We start from the raw sequence: 23,434 nt of genomic DNA, 5'->3' as shown, positions 1-23,434 counted from the left end.
CCAGTTGGCTAAACAACGTTCACAACGGATTAAAGACGTTACAGATTTAACGCGAACGAAACAGAACTTCGCTCGTCATATAGCGGCGCGCGGTTTGACTGGCTGACAGCAGTGCACACCTGTGTTGCTTCTGCTCGGGACGTCATCACCAACCTCCGAGTTCCCCGGACGGCGTCTTCCGGTATTAGTCACATTCGCGATCGATTGTGGCGACCCTCGTGAGCCAGGCGTCAGACCTTCTCTCCTCCGTGCGCGCTCCCGCACGCCGTTAGTTCGGGGACCCCCGCTACGTTTTACCGGAGCTAAACGTGTATTGTTCGCACGTGTATTATTCTTCCGTGCTATCTTCCTTGCTGAGTGGTGAGTGCGTGTAAATCTTTGCATTTACTACCCGTGTGTGAACGTGGCCACCTGTGTTTGCAAACTGCTCCAACATACCAGCATTGCGCTGCGCTCAGTGCAGTGTTCATTCCTATGCATTATACTGTGAAACGCGCGTGTGTTTGAAACGAAGAAAGCAGATATTGATGCAACAGCAACACATACGTGTATTGAAAGTGAGTGAGGAAATTTTCCATGTGATCTCGGTGCAAGGTCTTGGTGGTGATGTTGATTCTTGCATATAGGAATGCTGTGTACACGTTGCAGCGACGGCGAACAAAAGAACAGCGGAGTCTCCGAAAATGTCTGTCAAACGTCTTATACTTGAAGTCGCAAGTCGAAGTCGCAGTGTTGGCAAACAGATAATTCACGTTAAACTTTAAATGAGTGTGCAGACCTAGTCTTGGTTTGGTAATAGGTATGTCCGCTACCTATCTATTGGCTAATACAAACAGATGACACCGTATAGGCTATAGGACCGTACGTGTGTAATGCAGCTTCAGTTAAGACGCAGCTTCAGTTCCGAACAGAACACAGAACAGTTTTCTTTTACGGGAAAAATTTCGAGCGAACATTTGGAAGCGCGGCTTCTCTTCAACCGGGAGGGTCGCATTCTGTTGAGTCACTCTAACGATCGATAAAACTAATGTTTGAGATCTCGTGAGTCTCTTGTACCAGAACGTAGTTGAGTGCTGTTCGTGGTTAAATGTTTGTGCGTAAAATCGGACTAGACACCGCTCTCGTTGTTGGTGGGCAGCCTAAGCACAGCTTTTAGATGAACTTTCCATTGGGTTTTCAGCCTCTATCAGAGACGCTCGCATCAGAATACACTCATGAGAGACACCTTCAGAGATACAAATGAGTGACACAAATAACCTTAACCAGTGGCGTAGTCAGACCTCCAAGGTACACTCTACAAAAATATAGCTCATTTTTGGGTGTAATTTGACGATACCCTAACTGACTCCCTTTTTGGTGTATATGTACACCCTCTGGCAAAACTACACCCCTCAGAAAGGGAGTTCTCTGAACACCCCTTTTGGTGTAATCTAGCGGTACCCTAACTGACTCACTTTTTGGTGTATGTCTACACCCCCAGGCAAGACAACACCCTTCAGTAAGGGTGTTATGCCGAGAGCAACAGAAACACAACGGTTAAAATAACAGGCATATTCTTTATTTGGATTACCTATAATACACTGCATGCGGTGCAATAAGAATTACATAGTCACCGCACAATACAAAACATAAAAGACTCCACCAACATGTCGACCAAGATGAAGCTATTACGGTGAGGCCAAGAGAAGTCCTGCCTCTGTAGTGAAAGAAAAAATGAACTGTGAAATGCCTTAATCAAATTAAGGGCGAACCACAAATTGCATGATAGTTACGCAGATGGCTGAGGCTAGAGAAGAATTAAGAGCCTACACAAACACAGCCCTCGTCAACATACAAGCAGCTCAAGGTAGAAAGTAAAGCAATCGATAAATGGTGATGATGATAAAAATGATGAAGCAATCGATAAATCGATGAATGATGCGGCGCAAAAGCAACTCAAGCTATAATATGCCAAAACCATCCTAATATTGTGACTAGTTAAAAATCAGACGATTATACTAAAAAAACGTGGAAATTAAGAAGCAGAGCCATTGACTCAGCACATGTGACCGGAAATCAGAGGATTGTGGCCTTGTGGTTTCATTGCCCGTTACCTCTTTCCTCTTGAGCTGTTGACTCTTGCCAGCTGCATTACTTGCTACCACAAATTGCACCAACTTCGTTTGTTACGTATACCCCTTGACTTTGCCTAACAGCCACATGTGACCGTTACCACGCGACGCGCACTGTTCTCTGACCTAATCCGTGCATTCCACTTGGTTCAAACATAATCTCAAAATACCCGCTTCAAAGGCACCTCAATCAACCAGACAAGCAGAAAGACAAAATACACCGACAACACGTACCAAACAGCACGCTGCAGCGAGACGCTCGGACAAGTTACTCGATCCGATGGGCACGGCGCATCTGTTGCTTGCATTCGTTCGAGACCCGGAACCATAATCCTGTGCAGTGCATACTAAACTCAAATGACCTGTAGTTCACCAAACGACCTCCGCAAAGAACACGATAACTACCGCAACTAACTCACACCGCCATAGCTGGAGAACACAGAGTAAACAGTACACTGTTGCCAGACCTGTCGTAGCGAAACATTTGAAATTTGATGGCCACTACACCTTTTTCACATCAATTCTCGAAATTACACCCTGCCGAGCGGAGCATACACATATCACACCCATTTCAGACCAAAAACAGGGTGTATTCCTTTTCTTGAGGGTGTAATAAGGGAGTAAAGCAATTGATACACCCCAAATACACCCCAATTACACCTAAAAAGGCGTTTTATTTTTTAGAGTGTAGGGGAGCTAGGTATGACCCCCCCCCCCCCCCCGCTGATCCCCGGTTAAGCCAAGTAACATACACATACCTGTGGACACAGCACAGTGAGAGATGAAAACCTAGAATGTTTGAGCGTTAAAATACGCTTATGTACATATAGGCTGTCATGGACGGCAATGCCGCGTCACGACATTGGAAGTAGTTTGAAAACCTCATAATTTCATAACTATTCAAGAATGCTGCTTAGATAGACGCCGGAAACAGCATGTGCTTTCGTGATCGTCGCGCTGAATTTCCTTCCCCCCCCCCCATATACATATTTTTTCTCATCAGATTTGCACGATTTGAGTGGGTCGGCCCGCGGTTGGTAGAGGGGCTCGAGCCCCCGTCCCCACGTAGCTACGCCACTGAAGTTACTGTGAAACTTATCCGGTGCATGATAGCCACTCGTGACCACTGCTTTATATGCGTTTGGATGTTCTATCATAATCAACGCTTTGTGGAACAGACCCTATCTTTAATGTTACGTGACAGTGCTAAGGTTCTGGTTTGACGATGCGATAATAAAAATGAAGAGGCACTCGTGTTGCAGTTCTTTCGTGAGAGTATTCTTCGAAAGTAAATGGGAAACAAATTGTACGCGTGAAAACACCTTCGGCGTGTAAACCTACTCCCGACTATTATTTATTAATATCTGCGATGCAGTCGTTGCGCATAGAGCAGTATATGGTCGTAACGCAAGCTTCACAATGAAGAAATTCAGCATTGCAATTTATATTGTGATTGTTGCGTGGAGAATAGCACTGAACAATCATTCGAATGAACAATGTTAAATGAATAATGAAGTGCGCACAAGCACATCGTTGGGTAGTCACTTGTTGCTGCACCAAATGTTGGAAGAGCTCACGAGTAATAAACTAATCAAATCAGCGCGGAAATACCATGTAACGATATGCTTTTGTTTCGAAAATAACGTCCACCGTAGTGAAGTTTCCCAGGTATTCCGGGTGAGGTGGAATGCAGCAGTCGGCAACTAACAAAACAACTTTTATATACAGCGACAGACAAATACACAAGAGATGATATAAATGAGCGTTGGGCCGGTGTCTTCCTGACGAAGTCCGAACTCAAGCTGTGCTTCTCGAAGCCTCCCACGTAGGTGCCGCTTCGCTTCCCTGGCCGTAGCTCTCGTAAGACCTCCCTCGTAGGTGCCGTCTCACAGAAATCTTCCCGTCGAAGTCTCCCACTTAGGTGCCACTTCGGTGATCCACTGTAACCGCCGATGCGAAAGCTTCTCACAGTGGATATGGCTTTGCTGGCCCTCTTCTCACTGTTGTACTGCCGGCCTCCGTTGTCCAAGTGCTTGCGTTGCCGATGATGGTGGTTGCTGCATCCTGTCGACTACGCCAGTGAAGTTTCCCAGGTGTTCCGGGTGAGGTGGAATGCAGCAGTCGACAGGATGCAGCATCCACCATCATCGGCAACGCAAGCACTTGAACTTCGTCAGGAAGACACCGGCCCAACGCTCATTTGTATCTTCTCTTGTGTTTCTCTGTCACTGTATGTAAAAGTTGTTTTGTTAGTTGCCGACTGCTGCATTCCACCTCACCCGGAACACCTGGGAAACTTCACTACCGTCGTCACACAAGTCTCAGAGTGAATGACACAATAAGAAAATAAGAGAATGCGCCCCTGCAATATTGATGTGCTGTGCGCGAAGCAAGCTTTACAGAACACACAACCAGACTAACACACTTTCTTGTTTATTTTCGCTATAAAACTCTCTTAACATGAGAGAAACCTATACATGTTGTGATTTCTTCGTATGCGTGAAAGGATACCATGTGTCTCGAACCTTTGATTGTTTAGGACGCTTTTTAATTGTGGCGAAAAATCGAATAACCAAGATAAAGAAACCGAAACTTTTGTTTATTAGTGTATACAAGCTTTTATGCGGTGGACTGGATTTCATCCGGTACTTGATGAAATGCAGTCTACTGCATGAAAACTTAAACGTAAGTTTTAGTATTTAATCTTTTTATTACTTGCGCTGATCTAGCTACTTGACTGAAAGTTTTCGCATTCCCCGATTGCCGATAAATTGAACGTATGAATCATTTCATTGATCCTCTTTTTAGTGGGTGCGACAGCTTCGGGGATGCCCACTGAGGAGAGAACTTGCAATTTATGTAAACTCCACATGAGATCCAAGTTAGCGCCTCTTCTTGCCACGGTAAGGACACGCCTCTCTTTACATTCCCTATCTTCCCTCTTTTTAAAGTTGGAGTTGAAAAAAGAAGAGAAACGTACAAAATTTATTACCTTCACAAGCACTTCAAAATGATCGTCGTGGTACTTTCTTGACGTAGGCAACATATCCGTGAGCTTAGGGTGAAGACAAGGGACTAACTTACAACATTTCATGACAACAACAACATTTGATTGAAAAATAAAAGAAAAAACGTGGAGATGTGACTACTTCAGAACACGTGAATTGTGCATTTGTTTTGTCTACTTTCTTGCTTTGTTTTAAGTCGCTTTTTGTGTGTATAATAACTTACTCTCGCGCATTTTCACTTTCTGCCTGGCTTGCCTTTACTAATCGAGCAAATCCGTTCGCGGTATACTGAACCATAAACGGGCATCTGGTACAGTTAATAATAGTAGTAGTATGGGGTAGTTTTCCGTTTAACTTTTGCTCTTCTCCTCTTTCTTTTTCTTAGCGCGTCTGTTCCAAGAACGAGGCGTCCTCGACGCTTTCAAGAAGCAGTAGAACGTGACGCTAATTAAGTGTTGTCCGTTCGAATCCAGTCACGGGGTGTTAGCGATTTGTGACGGGTGACGGGACTGCCGCTGCGCTGACACAATAGGCCCGTAGACACGTCAGTGAACGACACTTGGACGGCTTATTTCCATGTAGCAAAGGAACAACGGTGGTATTGGCTGAAGCACTGTTTCGACAGCAGCAACAATTGAAGTCGGCGAAATTAGTGTGCTATAGATAGTTCTGCGAAATATATAATACCGGTACGAAGTATGGAGTCACCGAAAAAGCCAAACAACGTCGGTATTTGAACCACGCATCACTCGATTTGTCTGTTTGTATGTTCCTGCCTCAGGACAATCACTTTTCATTTTATAATACCGTCGCCGGAGTGAAGACTGAATCCCTATACATTTTCCAGAAGGGTCAGGCGGTGCCTCGTTGAATTAGGTTTGGTCATGGACCGAGTAGCTTTTCCGTAACTCGAGTTAAAGACCAACATTGTATGTCCTCAAAATGTGATCATGCGGACAGTGACAACATGTCACTCATTAACCACTTGTCCTCCGCAGTCTTGACGTCTCTTCGAGTCTCTCATCCTATTTACAGCAATAACGTAACAAAGCAGTAATCGCAATTAATAATAACGTAACGCAGCAATGATAACCCTTATTTTATGAACCTAATAATTAACTGGATTGAGCTAGAGTAAATCTGACTATTATACAGTTAGTTGAATCGAAAGTTGGAAAAATCAGCTGATTTACGTAAGCAATCCATAGCACGTGCAAACGCGCTCCACCGCGTATTCCGCGAAGCCAGCGTCGCAGCTCAAGGGGTGTTTTTGTTGGCAGTCGCTAAGGGGAGCATCTATTACTGTCCACAACACGTGCTTTATCCAACCACTCGGAATATTTTTAGTGGCGCTTCGCCGCAGTGCTGAAACCAAAACCTTGCACGGCAGAAGAACACTCTTCTTATAACGCTGAAATATATCCCCCGAGCATCATGACTGCTCGCATCTTATGAAATGAATAGAGGGGTATATCTACCCGCTGTTAATTCATTGCGGTTATAACGTGTAACAAGTTACTATTATGAGACAAATTATTATATGATAGAACTCATATTATAGAGAAACAGATGGCGCAACTTGAAATGATGCATGATGCAGAATTACCTTAGGTATAACAGTCATCCATGCTGTCTTCAATAGAGTAATATTATGCGCAAGGTAATTCTTTATCATGCGTCATTCCAAATTACACGATTTCATTCTATTTGTTTCCGAAATATATACGCATTTTCCAGCAGCGAAAAGCTATCGAATGTGTTACAAAGCTCAACATATTTTAAAACTAAAGCATTAACAAAATATAAAACTGACTCTTTACTAACTTTTGACAAATCCGTCCACACTGGCTTCGAGACATGATATGGAAGAAAGGAAAGGTGTATTTGCCGCTCCTTTACTGTTATGCCGCTGTGTACACGGAAATCCAAGAACATGTAAAACTTGTATTCAATCAGGCATAATTAGGGTTGGGAACCCCGGGCCACTTTTACAGTCCCGGGATTTCGGGATTGATGTAAAACCGAAACGGCACGCATACACGGCATTTGTGTAGTAACTCCAATGGTTCCTGTGTACGTTTTGTGTCTGTCTCTTCGGCGTTCTGTCACTGCGTATTAATCGAAGAGTTCGTCTTTAACATGGCGACACGTTTTATACAAAAACTGATAAAACCTGTTTTATGTTCTCCTCATAAGAAAGTCTTCTTTTTATTCGCAGTTGTCAGGCATAGCGCCTATCCATTTATTTCATACTGTCAAGGAGTACGAAACAAGACTCGACTTCCAAAACTATTTATTTCCAACCTTGTTTAGCGAGCACCAAAACCTTGTTGATGCAGCAGATCAGTGGACGCCTTAAAGCGACTGTCGATATACTGTCAATCCTATTCGCGCTCACCTACAATTACTATTTTATTAAGCCTTTCGAAGCTATAAATGCAAACGCGTTTGCTAATGTTTGTGTTACGTTACAACTTCCGCTTGCGGCGCTATTTCTTGCACGATTGACTTGGCACTAAAGCATTCGGTAGTTGGAAATATCTGGAACGAAAGTTGATAACGCCAAAATGAAACGGTCTTCCGTTACTCCCGAGACATCCGGGCGTCGTTGGATAAGCGTTTATTTGCTATACACACGTTACAGCACATACAGTGACATATTTCTGCTACGACAAGTAACACGATGCTTCCAATGACGTGGAAGAATATATGCAGTTTTGGAAGTTGCGCAAATGCAGCGGCAATGAAGTGGATAGCAGGGAGCACTTGTGTAAGTGACGACCTTCCTAGAGGGAATGCACGCATCGATACAGATGAATGAGACCTTCGTTGTACCTTCGGCTGTACGTCTCTCCCACGTGGTGAAAGAATCCTAATCAAAAATCATGTTTCAGCAATACTCTAAGCAACGTGTGAATGTCGTTTGCAGCAATGAGCCTGTGTATGTATACGGACATACCGTTGAACCATGTAACATGTTTCCCGACCGTTTGTTCTCTTTTTTTTTTTGTTTTTTGTGGCATTCGTGGGTTAAGTTACATGCAATTCGTTTGCAGCAAAAGTCTCAGGTCCGGAGGCCCCGATATTTCGAACGGCTGCTGTTCTTCACCTGTTCGAAATACGGGCGGCTCCCGGCATGATAGGCTTGCGCTTCAACCTATACCTTTACCGAATCTTCCAGTTTTAGGTACAATTCATTTGTTTTTTGTGTTCTTGGAGTTGAGGTGCCAAGCTCAAGTTTATTGCGTAATACGTGTATGAGACCTATCTTCGTAGGGAGGTTTCCTATACTTGAACAACGAGAATTGACGAAGGCAGTTGTTTGAATTTGTTTGAATCCCTTACTTGATGACGATATGAACCTTTTTATGGGTATGTTGGGGCTAAACATCTCAGCATATCCACAAAGTATTTGATTTTGGCGACTCGTGTTTGATTCGTAACTTGCGTGTGCGTTCGTGTGTAAGGGGGGAGGACATTTCCATCTCGTTGCGGTGGAGCCGCAGAAGAAGTCACATCACCAACCTGTGTCCGACCGGCCTGGGTATATATTACCACATTGTGTAATCGAGGCACATCCAGAAAGTAAGTTCTGGGTGCAATTTTTGGCGCTGCCAGACTGCGGTCTGTGAAGATGCATGCGAGTTAATTTGTCCACACTCTAAAAACAGAACTTCACCGCATGGCACGCTGTACGCCAACCATTGCCACGAATGACAGGGTTATCGCTTCTGATTCGAAGGGAGAGGTGGGTGTACGTCTTTTTGTGGCAATTTTCATATATCCAAATTGCCATAAAAAGGCGTACGCCCACCTCTCTCTTCGAATCAGGGGCCCTATTCCGAGCTACCGATTGCGCGTGACCGACACTGTCGGTAGGCGAAGATCGCTCGCTCTCGATCGACCTTGTGGGAACGACCCATGCAACTTTTGATATTCCGACGGCGCGTCTAACGATAGCGTGCTTGAATCGCGAGGTGCACCGCTCGAGCAATCGAGCTGTTTGCAACCGATGGCACGTGATGCGTGATGTCACGTATCGACGGCATTGAGCATTTGGTATTTCCTTGCCTTGTAAACATGTCGCTTGTGAACGATGCTATCGGCTGGGTGTCGGTGCACGAGCGATTTCTCGGACCCAGTCGTTTGGCCTGTCGAGTAGCCAGAGCATTCAACGGAGATGGCTGCAAGTTACTTCGCGTGGCTGCTATCGAGGCCAACACGGTCGGAACTTATGTGCAAGTCGACCTGCCTTCATCACTCTGTGAGGCAGAAGCTGCCTAGGGCGGTGCCATATAAATGATCGTTGATGCGGACTCCGAGGTCGGCAGTGCCCGTATCCCGAGTCTCCTGCATCCCGGTCGTCGCCACTTGCCCAATCACAGAGGCGAGCCGCTCCTCCAGCTCAGAGAGCGATTCTCTTTCGGTGGGGGACCTCCTCCCGTCTCCCGCGTGTGATGTGAGATGCGAGCTGCCTTGGCTTTGGTGGCGCTTTTCCAGTTGGTCCACGTCTAAAAGTTCCCATTGAACACAACTTCAATCAAGTAGTGGGATATTGCAACAAAAACAACATATATATTCTGATGATGCAGGGGGGCGGTTTTCCACTCTATGAGTGGAAAGCTACCCCATAGCTAGGGGTTCTGATATGAGTGGTGACAATGAGAGATGACGGGAATGATCGGAGCGGCGATGGCGATGATGAACGTGATCGTGATGGTGGAAATGTCAGAGAGCGCTGGTGGGGTCATAATGAGTTCCTTAGGCCTGTCGCCTCAAGAGCCAACTACATGACGTAAGGTCGCCCTGGAGTGGGCTGCGGTGTCCCAAGGGCCGATGACGGGGATATTGCAGTCGTCACTGCTGCCGCGAATTTTGAGATTTTTGTTGGTGTTTCGTATCTGATGCTAATTTACGCACCTTTCTCCACCTCTCAACGGGTTTCACTGCACCACCGCTGGCGTTCAAACGTGTAGCAAGCTCGCACCACTCCCTATTTCTGTCTTGCGATGTGTAGCCAGCGGACAGCTCACCCGTAAAGAGATTACGGTGCTCCCCCACATAGTCGAGCACAATGTGAAACTGCCCTGAGGTGGGACGTGAAGCGCGTACCGGTGAATGAATCCATCGCAGATAGAGGAAATTATACGAAAAAAAAAAAGAAAAACAAGCACCGCTTTTTTTTTTTTTTTGCGTCGTCTTTTATTGCCTATGTTTGCTTTTATCTCAAATGCACAAAGTTATATTTGCGAACGCGCTCGTGCAATCGCTTTGTCGTTGTCATCTGGGATGCGCGTGACAGTGACGTTGAACACCTCGACGGGCTGAACGATAGTAAATAACCCAAGCGCTCGATCGTTAGACGTAACCCGAAATACCAAAAGTGGCAGGTATCGTTCCCGCCGCCTCGATCGCTTCGCCTACCGACACCATCGGTGGTCCGGAACTACATGTGGTAGCTGGTCAACGGATTGGGAGGTTGTCAGTGGTTCCTTTGCCTTTGCCTTTCGCACCTCCGACTGCTTTTCACTGCATGTATTCACTGTCAGCCGTGGAAAAATTTGCTAGAGCGGGAAGCCGCTATAGAATGTAGCAAAAAAAAAAAAATCATTACACACGTTGCTAGCTTATGAGGGTCAGAACCAGGCGGGGCAGTCGCCTTCTGGTGGTTCGTGTTGAAAGTTGCTCTTTTTCACGTTCCCTTCTGCTGAGCTCTCCCCGCTGAACAAGCGTGCGCATCGGTCAAACGACGGGATCGTTCACGCGCGGCTCGTCTGGGAGCACTGGAATACCAAATTCTCGGCGCTGTCGTTCGATGACATCACGCACCACGTGCCGTCGCTTGCAAACGACTCGATTGCGCGAGCGAGGCACCTCGGAATAGGGCCCCAGAAGCGATAACCATATCATTCGCGGCAATGGTTGGCGCACAGCGTGCTATGCGGTGAAGTTCTGTTTTTAGAGTGCACTGTCGAGTCAAAGCCGCCATTTTGAAACAATAAGATGTAGAAGCATCTTTATTTGCTGTTTAAGGCAATAAGGCGGCACTCCGCCTCTCGTATTTGCTGCGTGTGGTCGAAGGGACCATCCGGACTGTTTGTGAGGAGACGACGACGAAAACGTTTTCTCAATGATGAAAATGATTCAAATTGGAAGTATATTTACACGTAAGGTGAGTCAGCCTATTTGTGTGGCGACATGCTGCACGTGCCGCAGGGTAGGACTGCGGATAATTTCGACCACCTGGGCTTCTTTTGACGTGTGCCGAAAATCTCCGACACACAGTGCTGGAAGCAATGTTTACCTCCCCAACATTGCTACTGCCCTCGGCCGGGATCGAAGCCGCGATCCTGAGCTCAGCAAGCCAACACGTTACCGAATGATGTGATGGTGGCCGCGATATAGTGGACTTTAGTGGACCATACTTTAATTCATAACCGGCGGCATCATTCTACTGTGTGGGTATGCAAAAACTGACGCGTGTGTGTGTGTTCGATAATGGTATGTACTAGAAACTGCGTGGAAGCGTAGCTTAAGAAACTGAAACATTTTGGAAACAAGTTTTCATGTAATAGCATATCGGAACTTATTTTGTGAATACCCCTCGCGCGGTACATACAAACGTGGGCCGAACTTCCCCAAATATGTCCGCCATACTTTTTCGATTACAATCATTCAGTTTCTACTCATATTATTTTTCACTAGGTGGTGTTCACAGTGACTGCGGCCGTGTACTTCTACTTGGCAGTTTGCTACGACGCTGCCAGCCTCAACACCAAGGAAGCCCTTCTGGGATACTTTCATGGTATAGTCATTGTCACACAGTGCAGGGGTTGCTTTGTGCTAAGGACAAATCGAGTATCAAGAGTACAAGAGTGGCAAGACGGGGTATTGACATGTCAGGGAATGAACAGCAGGCCAAAGGACACACGAACTAAGAACCACAACAAGAATACTGCTGACCAGTGCTGCTGACTTACAACTGACATATAGGGTATTCGGTAGGGGACAGCCTTTGTGGCGTTCTTTGTTGATACGAACCTTAATATATTCGTGGAGTACCTCAATAATTACGTGCGTGGACACTTTCTCCCCTTCGTTAACTTAAAATATAGTAAAAAATAAATAATTACACAATTACAATTCATCAAGGTGCACCACTCAGGCGACTGCCACCTGTAGTGGCACGACCGTGTCACATGTGGAGAAGCATTGTCTCGCTTCAAAAGCACCCCCTGCAGGTACTTTCGGGATAAAGCCGCGCACATTCGTTTCAGTTGGGCAGAGCACAGGTCGGTGATGCCGCTGACATCTGTGACAAACACTCGGTGCACCACGCCGTCGAGGATTCACCACAAACAAATCGTCACTTTTTGTCGAACCTTCCCTGTTGTGCAACAGGTTGTGGTAGCTGGATGGAGCCATTCATTTCTGCTCAGAGTTGGCATCTACGTAGTCCTAGTCTATAGTCCGTGTGAAACGTTAGAGGGAACCAGTCTGTGTGGCTGGTCTTTCGCTCCGATGCCAATACACAGATTTCTCGTGTCAAGATAAATATAGGTTAGAAAGATAATGGTAAATTTTTCATCGCACATCACGGAAGGTTTGATGAAGCGTCGCAGCAGTTGTCGACAAACTAACTCATCGCTCAGTTTGCGGAGACGTTAATTTGTAAGGGACCATTCGGGAACGTATGTGGACACACCCTGAAGATGCAAATCCGAAAGGCAGCGCTCGTACATTGTCGGCAATGCTTCAGAAACAAGCGTTGTTCGCCACCTGCATGCTCCTGGGAGGGTCTACATACTCTCCCGAATGGTCCCTTCCAAACTGACGTCTCCGCAAACGGAGCGACGAGTTAGTAGCTAGGGCGAAGTAGAAAATGTGTCAAGGGGATTTCTTGCAAATATTAGCTCTTTTTCTGCTGCAAAAAAGGGCATTATTGTAGCAAACTACCGACTGGGCTAAGGCCCACGTTCTTCACTTATGAGTGACGAACGGAGAGTCATGAGTGAATATACTATAAGGCTCATAAGTTATGACGAGGGCTCCGAGTTTTCAGATTTATCCGAAAAACTCCGCTTTTGAGGGTTCAGTAACCGATAGCTGAGCAAGAAAAGCCAAGACCTGATGACTGGTTCACGGGGTTCGTTGGCTTTTCTACCGAGATTGCCTCTCTTCGCGGGTTACAATTCCCCACGACAAGACTTGTAACATAAACAAGGAATGGTGGATCCCTTATGGACCCAAATTCACTACGCAGCAGTTTTTTACTCAACAATGCATGCACGAGGCATCCGGCATGGGGTGTCCTTCAGTGACTTTACTCGACATGGGGGCATTTCGGGTCCACGTTTCGGCCATCTCTCAAATTTCCTTGGACAATGCAAAGCACCTAGTGTTTTCCTTTCCATTTTTATGTGTATCCCGCTTCCCCTCCTATCCAAAGGGGAGAGGAGAGCACAGATGACATGCCGGTTGCCTTCTTGAAATGCCAGCTATAGTTGTTGTGACGCAGACAGTAAAACGTCAGTATATGTCGAGGACTATCAGGATCTCAAGGTGTTCACATCGCAACGCGATGTTGTTGTCTACAAATTCTGCCTCATAAACATATTCTCTTCTGCAAGGCAGCTCTCTGCTGTTTCTTTTTGCGAATGTGTGGGTTCACATCCGTCGCTCTTTCTCCGAATTTCAGATGTGAGCTCAGGCGTAAAAAAAAAGAGAGAGAGTGAGAAAATAAATAAACGACGAAGAACTGGAACCCTAGTTGTGACCTTATGCCTGCGTATTTTCGTGTGGTTATGTGCACCGCATGAGACTGGAAAATTAACCGCAACACATTATGGAAGAATCGATCAGATTACGTCCTCTCGATCGCTCCCCTATGTGATTGAGGGGCCGTGCCCAGACACACAGCGTGTGTACCGTACCGTGCCAACAGGCTTGGCGCGTTGTCTTGGCTCTTCGACCACTTCCTAGTTCGTTTCTGTCCTTTCGTGGCGTCCTAGATACTGTGGCAAGTTACCATTCGAAAATTTGAGATGACACATGTCCGTGCACCAGGGGAGCTTCTCTTCCCGCGGCATAGCCATTGCCGTATTCTCCAAGGACTGTTCTCTCATGGCAACAGTTGGAAGCGCATAGTCGATGTCCGCAACTCCCAAGGGCCATCAGGAAAAAGTATGCCAGCGGCTGCCATTAGAGTCGCGAATAGTCGCGAGCCACTTACCAATCCCTGCTCCGCAAAGTGATGCGATGGCTATGTCGGACTAAGAGTCTTTCACAGGCTGCTCTTGGGGAAAATTTATTGTACGCAAAAACAGTACTAGCATAAGAAAGTGCGCGTTTCAAAATGTGACATCGATTGGTGGCTTTACTGTTGTTCAAATAGTAGGCAGTGACTTCAGCGACTTACCAGCGCAATGTACAGCGTACGCGTGCTTGTGTGTGTTGACATATAACGATGCCTACATATGTCATTGCAGGCTCTCGAACCGTGGCCACCATTTACACTTTCATGGCAGCAATTGGAGTGCTGACATCTGCTATGTGGTTCTGGAGCGTCCATAAGGTACTCGTCAACCTTCTAACGAATAATCGTCTGGAACCCATAAGAACAAGGATGTCTGCTGCCTATTTGATTCTGCGACGTACAGTCACGTTTCAGAGGCGGATCCAGGATTTTTCTAAAGGGGAGGGGGTCCTGCTTTAGACAACATCTTCTTAATACACTACCTAAGGTCACTTCAAACTCTTTGTAACCGCAAAAACTGAGGTTATATATTACCCTCCTGCGTTTGCTCTATACCATTCAACAGCAAAACTGTACATGCGCTTTTCGTGCTTCTCGTTCAGTGACCTCCCCTTCCACTTGCGCACTGGAAACGTTGTTCTGAAGTGCTCTGTATCAATTGGGCCCAGTGCCAAATTCGAGGAACTAACTACGTCTGAATTACTATTCGCGCGGTTATGTACTTATTACCAGAATGCATTTAACAGCTTTATGCCCGTCAGCCCATTCAAGCAACTGGATTTAGTGACATTCTGTACACTGACATTTTTCCGAGATCAATCTCAGTTCACTGCGGTAGAGTGTTTAGAACACCGTCGGTGCACGTTTCGACCTCAGGGAAAACGCCTAGAAGACTAAGCTACTTCGAACAAGTTCCCTAATATCCCGGCCAAACCCGGATGGCTCTTGGTCTTGGCCGGCGTGAAGGCTCCGACACATCTCCAAGGCCGCATCAGAAATGTATCTTTTTGGCAGATGAATTGACAACCACCTCTGATACTGACATAACATGTTATTGCCACGTCTCAACGTGTTACCAGAGGGACCGTGGTGTGACTAGGTACTTACATACTAGCTCTCGTAAGCTCTTCTTCAACGGCATCCAAGTGGTTCTACTGTAGTTTCACTGCATTCGAGTGCTCATTACACAGCTTGACCAGTGGCGAATCTAGGTTTTAGGCATTAGGTTTCCCGTCCCCTCCCCTCGCTGCGCGCTTCGAGGGAAACGCCCCCCCCCCCCGAAAAAAAAATTCAAAGAACAAGGTGAGAGTCTGGATCTGCCCCTGAGCTTGACAGTATGAGCTCTGCTGTGTGCGATCTTTTGATTACGGATGTGGGTCGTGTTTTCCACGTATTTAGTTTCCACAATTCATGTGTGTCCGACAAGTTAGCGCCGCCTTGCAAACCACAAGAAAAGCCCTGTAATGCTGGGCTAAAGCGCGTCTGTATAGGACGTTATTATTTCTGTGCTTATCTGCAATAAAGAAGAACCTTTTTCAACTCCAGCGACGACGAGTGTGGCTCCTACCATTTCTCGCCTTCTGGGTGGTGTCTTGTATCCTGCAGTTCACCTACATCGTCCTAGTTAGCATCTCCTATTCTCAAATGGTATATCGTTCTTGAAGTTTGCAGAAGGAATCAAAATAATCGTAAATTTTCGATGAACTGTAAACCCCTCAACATTCGTTGTGCTCTTTGTTTTTGTTTTTTTCGCAGGTAACACATGACTACGCTCGTGACGATGGAATGAAGGTACGTTAGGTGCATGGCGTGGTGTAGCGTCACCTCAATACGAGGGTGTGCATGTTGTCCCAAAAGATAGAGCCAACTCTCGTTACTTGCCTTACTAAATCGTCCAGTTCAGCCCTGCCAACCCAACAATGCGCCAACTATGCGTCACGTTCATGCAGCATCAGAGACACTCTTGTGTCATATTAAATCTGTTCTTTCTTTCAGGAAATCAAGAAAGATTTCGCGCTATCCGTGACATGGAGGACGCTACTGCTTGTATTCGAGGTGAGGATATGTATAAACTCTGACTATACTCCCGGGAACCCGAGTGGTACGTTGTATCGAGTGTGCTACGCAGCTCTTATAAGACAATGTCACATGAGGTTCCAGTTGTCGTGTTTTCATTTAAATTCCCTTTGTGCACTGCAAAGCATCTTAGGCTGTAAGCGGCGTACAGACATGGAGATGAAAGCAAACGAGTGAAAGGCAGGGTGGTTAGTATGAGCCCTAGGACGACTTCAGAGAGAACTCTGCCGTCAAAATCTTCCAGAAAACTCAAGGAAAGACACAACAGTCGGTAAGGGGATTCGAGTCAACCGCCTCCCAGTGCCGTGAATGCCAAAGGGAGTGTGGTCATTAATGGGACCTGCCTATACCTGAGGCTCCACCCACTTTTTGAGGTATCTAGCCAATCACAGGTCGAAATTCAGTTGTCTATTATTACATCCATCGAGTACTTCTACCTCACCGTTATTTACTGAGTGCCACCATTTTGGAGAAACTCGATTGATTCGGATTGAAACGGATATCACTGGTGACAGACAAAAACGATGGATTTTGCGCCCACTTTTATCAACGCCATCTGCACGGAGAGAGGCATGTTGGGAAGGTTCAGAATTGCAGAAATGGTTGTTGGCAGAATTGGCCAGGAGAGCGGGAACAATCGCTTCTTCGTAGCAGACGACTGCCGGTATGAAGTTTTAAATCACGTAATGTAAGTAGATCGAATCGAAAATGAGCAAAAATGTATGTATAAATAAAATGTAATTATATAATGCAAAATCCTACGTATAAGGGTCGTCCTTCTTGATATTTTCTTGGTATCACGGTCTTAACTAGGCGTAACGTTAGCGACGAAACATCCCATTTTCACGTAAATAATGATGGCGAAGCGAAAGTTGAAGCTGATTTTGCAGATGCTACATGAGGATATATACTCACAGTATGAAATTAAAGTAGTCTGTGAAAATTTTTTGTCACTCCGCTTCGCCGTTCCAAGCACCATCCTCCATCTTGGAGAAAATTTGGTGTCATGGCAGCTCCCATGGAAAACGGTAACCAATGAAATGCGCCTAAGTTTGATTGACAGGTCGAGCCTCTTTTTAGGCTCCTCCTAATGGCCAGACTCCCTTTGGCATACACGGCACTGCCGCCTCCCATCCTTTAGCATCACGTTGGAGGTACAAGCGCAGGTGTAGAGAAAAAGGCCTCATGCCCGCCGATGGTGCCTCTATCTGCGTAATATTTTGAAATATGTGAAGAAGAAAAAATTATGGTAGTGGTTTTGGTCATGACAGCCTAGCGGAAGTCGTTTTAGAGAAAAAGTCTTAGGCCGCTTTCACACTGGGCGACTTTTTTCCAGCAACTATGAGCAATTTTGGAGTTGCTGGCAGTCGGCCGACACCGGCAACCTCCAGCAACTCGAATTGCTCGCAATCGCTCCCAGACCGGCGGTGGTGCGTCTGAAAGAGCTCGCCGTTGTCGGCCTCACAGAGGTGGGCAACGTCACGACTAACGTTCCGTTGAGAATGTGCGTCCTGGGTGGACTTCTAAGGGAACTGTGCCGACATATGTCTGACTGTGTCTGAGGAAAACACAGGAAAAACCACAGACAGCACAGCCGGCCGGCACCGGGATTCGTACCCGGGTAACCCAGACCGAAATCTGGAAACGTTGCTCGTCCCTCGGCCAATAGCGAGCGGAGCATTGCCACGTGACTCCCGATGGCATGGTGTGATTTTGTTGGTGGGCTCATGGGTCGAATTCTGCAGGTGCAGCAAGAAATGACTTCTTTTTTTTTTTTTTTTTACTAACGCCACACATACATATCAATAGCAATTTTTTGAAGATTATGATGGTCTTTTGGCGTAATAAACTAAGATTTAATAAACAGCAGCTGAAGAAAAGACGCCATCAGTTTTTCAATTCGCGAAATTTCCTGTAAGGCGCGCAAACATTAAGGGTTTTACAGTGTACACGGAGTGCGCGCAAGGGCCGATTGGAGGTGAATGTTGCATGACATTTACAAATTCACCCCCGACCCCACTCAGGGGAAATCCCTCACCGGTTGTGGCGGTCCGTATAGACAATAACGACGAAGTCACCGCGCTACAGACACGTTCCGCCAGAAGGGGCTTCAGCCTATACCATCATATCCGGCACTCCGGGTCACTCCTTCGCCGTCGATCAACGCTCATGTAGCGGAACACCATGCCCTCTACAAGATAATGACGTTTTTAGGGAAATACCTGTGTCTTCACGGTGGCTTTGGTTTCGGTTTGACTTTTATATTCCACGCGTGAGTAGGGGGAAATGACTGCGCTGACAAGTTGCTCTAAAACGATAGTGCGTAAATGTCTAGAATGTGCAACTTGGATAAAAGCTACCAAAAAAACACGGACAAAGAGAAAGGCGACACACCCTGTGTTCATTGACGACTTGGTAGCAGTTGATCCAGGACCAAGTGTTACAAACTGCCTCGTTCATCTACTGCGCAACAGTTGGTACCGGACATTCAGGCACGGGTTTTATCATCGGAGATGGAAACAGACGCTTCAAGCGCCGAGTTGTATTTGTCGTATAATGGCAGAATTTCTGACAATTGTAAATTTAGGGACGGAGAAGCGGAACGGAAATACAGGTCTGTTACAAGCAAAACGGACTGCCAGTTCTATATCATTCACTTTCATCGTTGCTTCCTTGCCTCGTGACTTAGCTACAACCAGTAACGTAAAGCTCAGACGTTTTATAAGCGTATAACTGTGTGGTGAAATCGCCTTGGGTAAAACATTAAAACGTGCATCTTACTTAGCTTTGGCTGAGATATCGTAGTGTGGCAAATCTCACGCAGACAGTCAATTAATGTTAAGCTCAGGCACTTTTGAGACATTTTCTAATCATGGTTCGCTAGGAGCCTGTTACGCAGCGAAATTCTGGTATTACAGTGTAGACGGCTTCTCACTTTTCGCTACTGTGGGCACCAGCAAGGACTGCACATTCTTCCCCATCTCAAAGAAATGGTTTCGATGTACAAGAAGCACGGTTGACAATGAAATGACAACAAATGAACATTATATGAAGATGATGAAGGAAGGATGAAAACACGATAACAAATTAAAGCGTCTGGAGCAACCTAGTGGACGACAGGAAGTCCGTGAACAGGTGAAGAACCCGACGATGGAACACAGGATCTTCATAGGGCCAATGAGTGCAGCTCAGTTGAGTGGTCTCTTGCTGATATACGAACAAGCTCATCATACAGTATCCGCCTTTGCGGGCCGTAGAGTGCACATTCCATAAGAATATGCTGGGTGTTCGCCACGACACCGCAGGTGGAGCAGAGGCTTGTGTCACAGCATCTGATCATGCATTTGAATTGTGAGGTGAAAACCACATTGAGGCGGAGTCTACGCAGGAGGGAGGTAAAATGGCGTAATAAACGGGCAGGGAAAGCAAACGACAAACTTGGGTCTACCGAATACATGAGAGATTGATCCATGATGTCCCGGCGCCATTGCTGCAGAGCCATGGGGTTGAAACCACGCAGTTAGTAGGGTCCTCCTGTCACCCCTCGTCAGCACAATGGGCACGGCTGTCGGGGACTCATGGCCATGGGCAGCCGTTGCTACTCTGTCAGCCTCCTCATTGCCTGTTAAACCGCAATGACCAGGAATCCACTGCAGGGATATGTGATGACCTTCACCATGTAGACGCCGAACTTGGTGGAGAATGTCTACTATACGATGGGGGCTAACGACCCACGAAGCCCCATGGTTGCCACACATTGCAGAGTAGCCCGTGAATCGGTGTAGACCACCCATTTCTCCAATAACTGAAAGTGGTCCAGACTGTAAATGGCGCGCATTGCCGATTTATTGACCCGAGGGTGCCCGACCTCCATGATATCAACCGTAGTTTCCTAAAACGAGCCATAACTCGCTAAACTGTGATATCTCTCAAACGGGCCTCACTAATCTGTACGGGGAATATCAGAAAATGCAATGAATTTTGCGGGTTTCTTTTTCTCTTTTGTTTTCTTTTTTCTTTCCGCACATTCGACATGGGTAGCCCAAAATGCACCATTGGCGGGCACTGGAGACTACACTTTTTTTTTTCTCTCTCCCGTGCCCGAGACCATTTTTTTCCGGAACCGCCAGCGAACGGATGTAAAATCCACTCCACTGTGCCGCTGCTGTTATCATGTGTAGGAATGAATTTTATCATTTCCCCTCGCGCAACATTCTAGCAGTGTCATAACATTAAAAATGGCTATTGATTATTCCCCACACTCATGAGACGCTCCATAGTCCCACTGCCTGGAACCTAACAAAGTTCACCGACACGCAAACTTCCCCATTCTGGAATAGAGTAAAGTCAGTAAAGGACAAGACGCTGACGAATCGGACCTGACGTTGTTACTGGGAATGCGGTCATCTCCGCTACGCTACTACGAGGACCCAGTATCGCAACACCAGCAAACCACGACTTCCGCGACAAAGCAGAAGAAAATAGTGCTATGAATATGTGAAGGGCATCCAACGAAGTGTTTTGTATGGTACTTGAGGAAATAAGTATCTCCTCCCCGCTGTAACAAGCATTTTTACTTCGTTTTTCCGGTTTACTCCGGTTTTTCTACAAAATATAGAAACCCAAGTCTAGAGGCTCTTTAAAAAAATTGGTACACAACCCATTCGAAAAATCCGTTTCTGCTTGCAGTTTGAGGTCGATACGGAAAAGAGAGCACGAAGAAAACTTCTGTTATAGGCTCACTGAAAACTGTTCCTCTCGTGACATTTGATTAGTCCTGATTTAAAGAAGAAAAACCGAGAGACAGATGTCCCTTCAGATAACACACCCTTGGACGTCGTCGGGGGAGGTGTGCTAGCTTAGCTGATCCTGTTCATCAAATCACACCCACACTTTTGTACATACTTCATCACAAACACGTATATTCTTGTGTCTTTCTTAATCCTCTTAATCACATACCGCATCTTGCATTGTAAATGACATCTACGCCTTGAACTGCAACAGTGTGCTATCTTAGCTCAATTGGTAGAGCCCTGGACCGGTAATCCAGAAGATGTGGGTTCGAGTCCTACAGCTGGCTAACCTTTTCAGTGACTTCCTCCTTTCATCACGAAGAAGTTCTCAAACACAGTCAAAGATTCAATAACATGAAGCCTTTTAACCATCATGTTCCAGTTAGTCTGCGCCCTCTCCCTTTTGTTGACTATTCCTCTCACATTCAGGAGCAACATGCATGTACAGGAAATGTTTTCTTTCCAAGCTTGGATTCCTGGTCGCCCTGTGCCGTTGCTACATCGGGATGCGACGTCAGTCGCCTGAAGGCAGTCTGCGCCGTGCTGCCCAAATGGGAACCGTGGACACGAACGAAACTCGGGCAAATTCGGACGTGTTTCTGTTCGACGGCAAACCCAAAATATGATGCCCTCGACAACCCGAGGAATTTTGAGAAGACATCAGTCCAGTACCTTAACCATATCTGTGATATGCCAGCAACCACAAGAGGTGATGTTCCAATCGCAACTCATTCGCAAAATACTGGAATATTTTAATAGCGAATACGTGTTGCGCTCAACTTGCCGTAAATACATATTCAAAGCATAACAGCACACAGTTCCGTTATAAGTGTATCATCCTGGCATGAATCATTCCCGGGCCTTTAATGCCTACACTGTGAACATTAAATTAGCATGCTTGATCGACATTCATGTTAGACATGCCACTGCTTGTGTCGCCTGCCACGCTTGATCGTGTGTATGTGTTTTTATTTTACCATGTCGATTATCCTTCAGTGATCAGTTCAAATTGAAGGCTACTTCTTAGCAGCATTATCTTGCTTTACATTGCAGCCTCAGTAACGTTCATTTACACGTAGGTTCTCCGCGCACCTACTGGACCCAGGACACCTGGTGGCCAAAGAACGTGCATCTCGTCGGACAAAAGTGCATATAATCTATTTTGTATTGAACGCAAACTAGGATGTGATGCATATGTGTAGGTCGCCGTCGCCGTCATGTAGATGAAATGGACGTATACCTTAGTCTATCTGTTTGCTGTTGTGATGTGTGTGTTTCTAGTTTTCTGGTCAGTGCATGCCAGTCTGTATACAGATGCACAAAAGCTGCCATAGTGTGAGTCTCGTAGTCGTATAACTTTCGTAAGGACTTTCTATTCTGTGCATTTGAGTACACGGCAGCCTGACTGCAGTGTGTGACGTCCGCGTCCCGTGGCGAGGACAACACGCATTGGACTACGTGCATGTACAGTCTTATCCACGAAGCTCGTGACTGAGGTCACACTGAGTACCTCCTAGCACATCTGTCTCTCCATTCCATCACCGCCAACTAGGACCCGTGTAGAAGGCCATAGCCTCTGCATTTGGTTGCCGAAACACATGTAAAAAGAGAAGTGAGGTCGGCCTGCTCAGCCAAGGCGACAAGTTTCACTCCGGAAAAACAAAAAGGAAAATAAATTAGCACAGGCCAAGTGTCAAGATGTCCTTCCAGCGTGCCTCTTCATCTATTTGCGTCACGTGCAATACATTACGCAATTACAATAACTGTGCAATTTTTATGTCACTGTGCAATTCCTAGTCCTACGTGTACGTGCATGTCGTCTCGAAGTGTGCATATGGAGTTTTGCACGCCCTGAAATAAAGCTATATACATATTGTGGTATGCCAAACGCAGTCTGTCGTCCTGCCAAACACCTTCTGACAGGTTTGAGCAGAGTAGTAGTGGTGATGATGGAGCTGCTTGCCGTGGTCGGCCACGCTCCGGCGGGCAACGTCACGACTATCGCAGGGGGGGGGGGGGGGGGGGGGTGACCGTGTGTCCTGGGTCGACTTCACAGGGAACTGTGCCGGCATTTGTCGTAAAGCGTCTCAGGAAAACACAAGCAGAGGGAAGCAGAACAGTTAACCGTAGCAGGCAACCGATAAAAGTGCTGCGTGATCGCTGGAAAGAGCTGTGGGAGATCGCCCTCCC

At 46.3% G+C, this 23,434-nt stretch overlaps 1 protein-coding gene across 5 annotated transcripts; it reads left to right on the top strand.

Moving 5' to 3' along the window:
* The first annotated feature begins 212 nt into the window (after positions 1-212).
* Positions 213-23,126, top strand: LOC135394465 (uncharacterized). Of its 5 annotated transcripts, none has more exons than XM_064625205.1 (9): positions 213-360; positions 4,920-5,014; positions 11,825-11,924; positions 14,608-14,693; positions 15,921-16,022; positions 16,131-16,166; positions 16,371-16,430; positions 21,712-21,953; positions 22,324-23,126. In XM_064625205.1, exons 2-8 carry the CDS (start codon positions 4,940-4,942, stop codon positions 21,868-21,870), a joined length of 618 nt encoding a protein of 205 aa, XP_064481275.1. In that variant the 5' UTR covers positions 213-360; positions 4,920-4,939; the 3' UTR covers positions 21,871-21,953; positions 22,324-23,126. The 5 variants fall into 5 exon arrangements, with proteins under 5 accessions (XP_064481275.1, XP_064481273.1, XP_064481277.1 ...); XM_064625203.1 differs by having other exon boundaries at positions 213-557; XM_064625206.1 differs by lacking the exon at positions 213-360 and adding an exon at positions 709-799.
* The last annotated feature ends 308 nt before the right edge of the window (positions 23,127-23,434 follow it).

This window comes from Ornithodoros turicata, chromosome 5 (genome assembly GCF_037126465.1).
Source record: "Ornithodoros turicata isolate Travis chromosome 5, ASM3712646v1, whole genome shotgun sequence".
Taxonomy (NCBI): domain Eukaryota; kingdom Metazoa; phylum Arthropoda; class Arachnida; order Ixodida; family Argasidae; genus Ornithodoros; species Ornithodoros turicata.
Note: the sequence above shows the minus strand (reverse complement) of the source record. Positions and strands in the feature narration are given on the sequence as shown.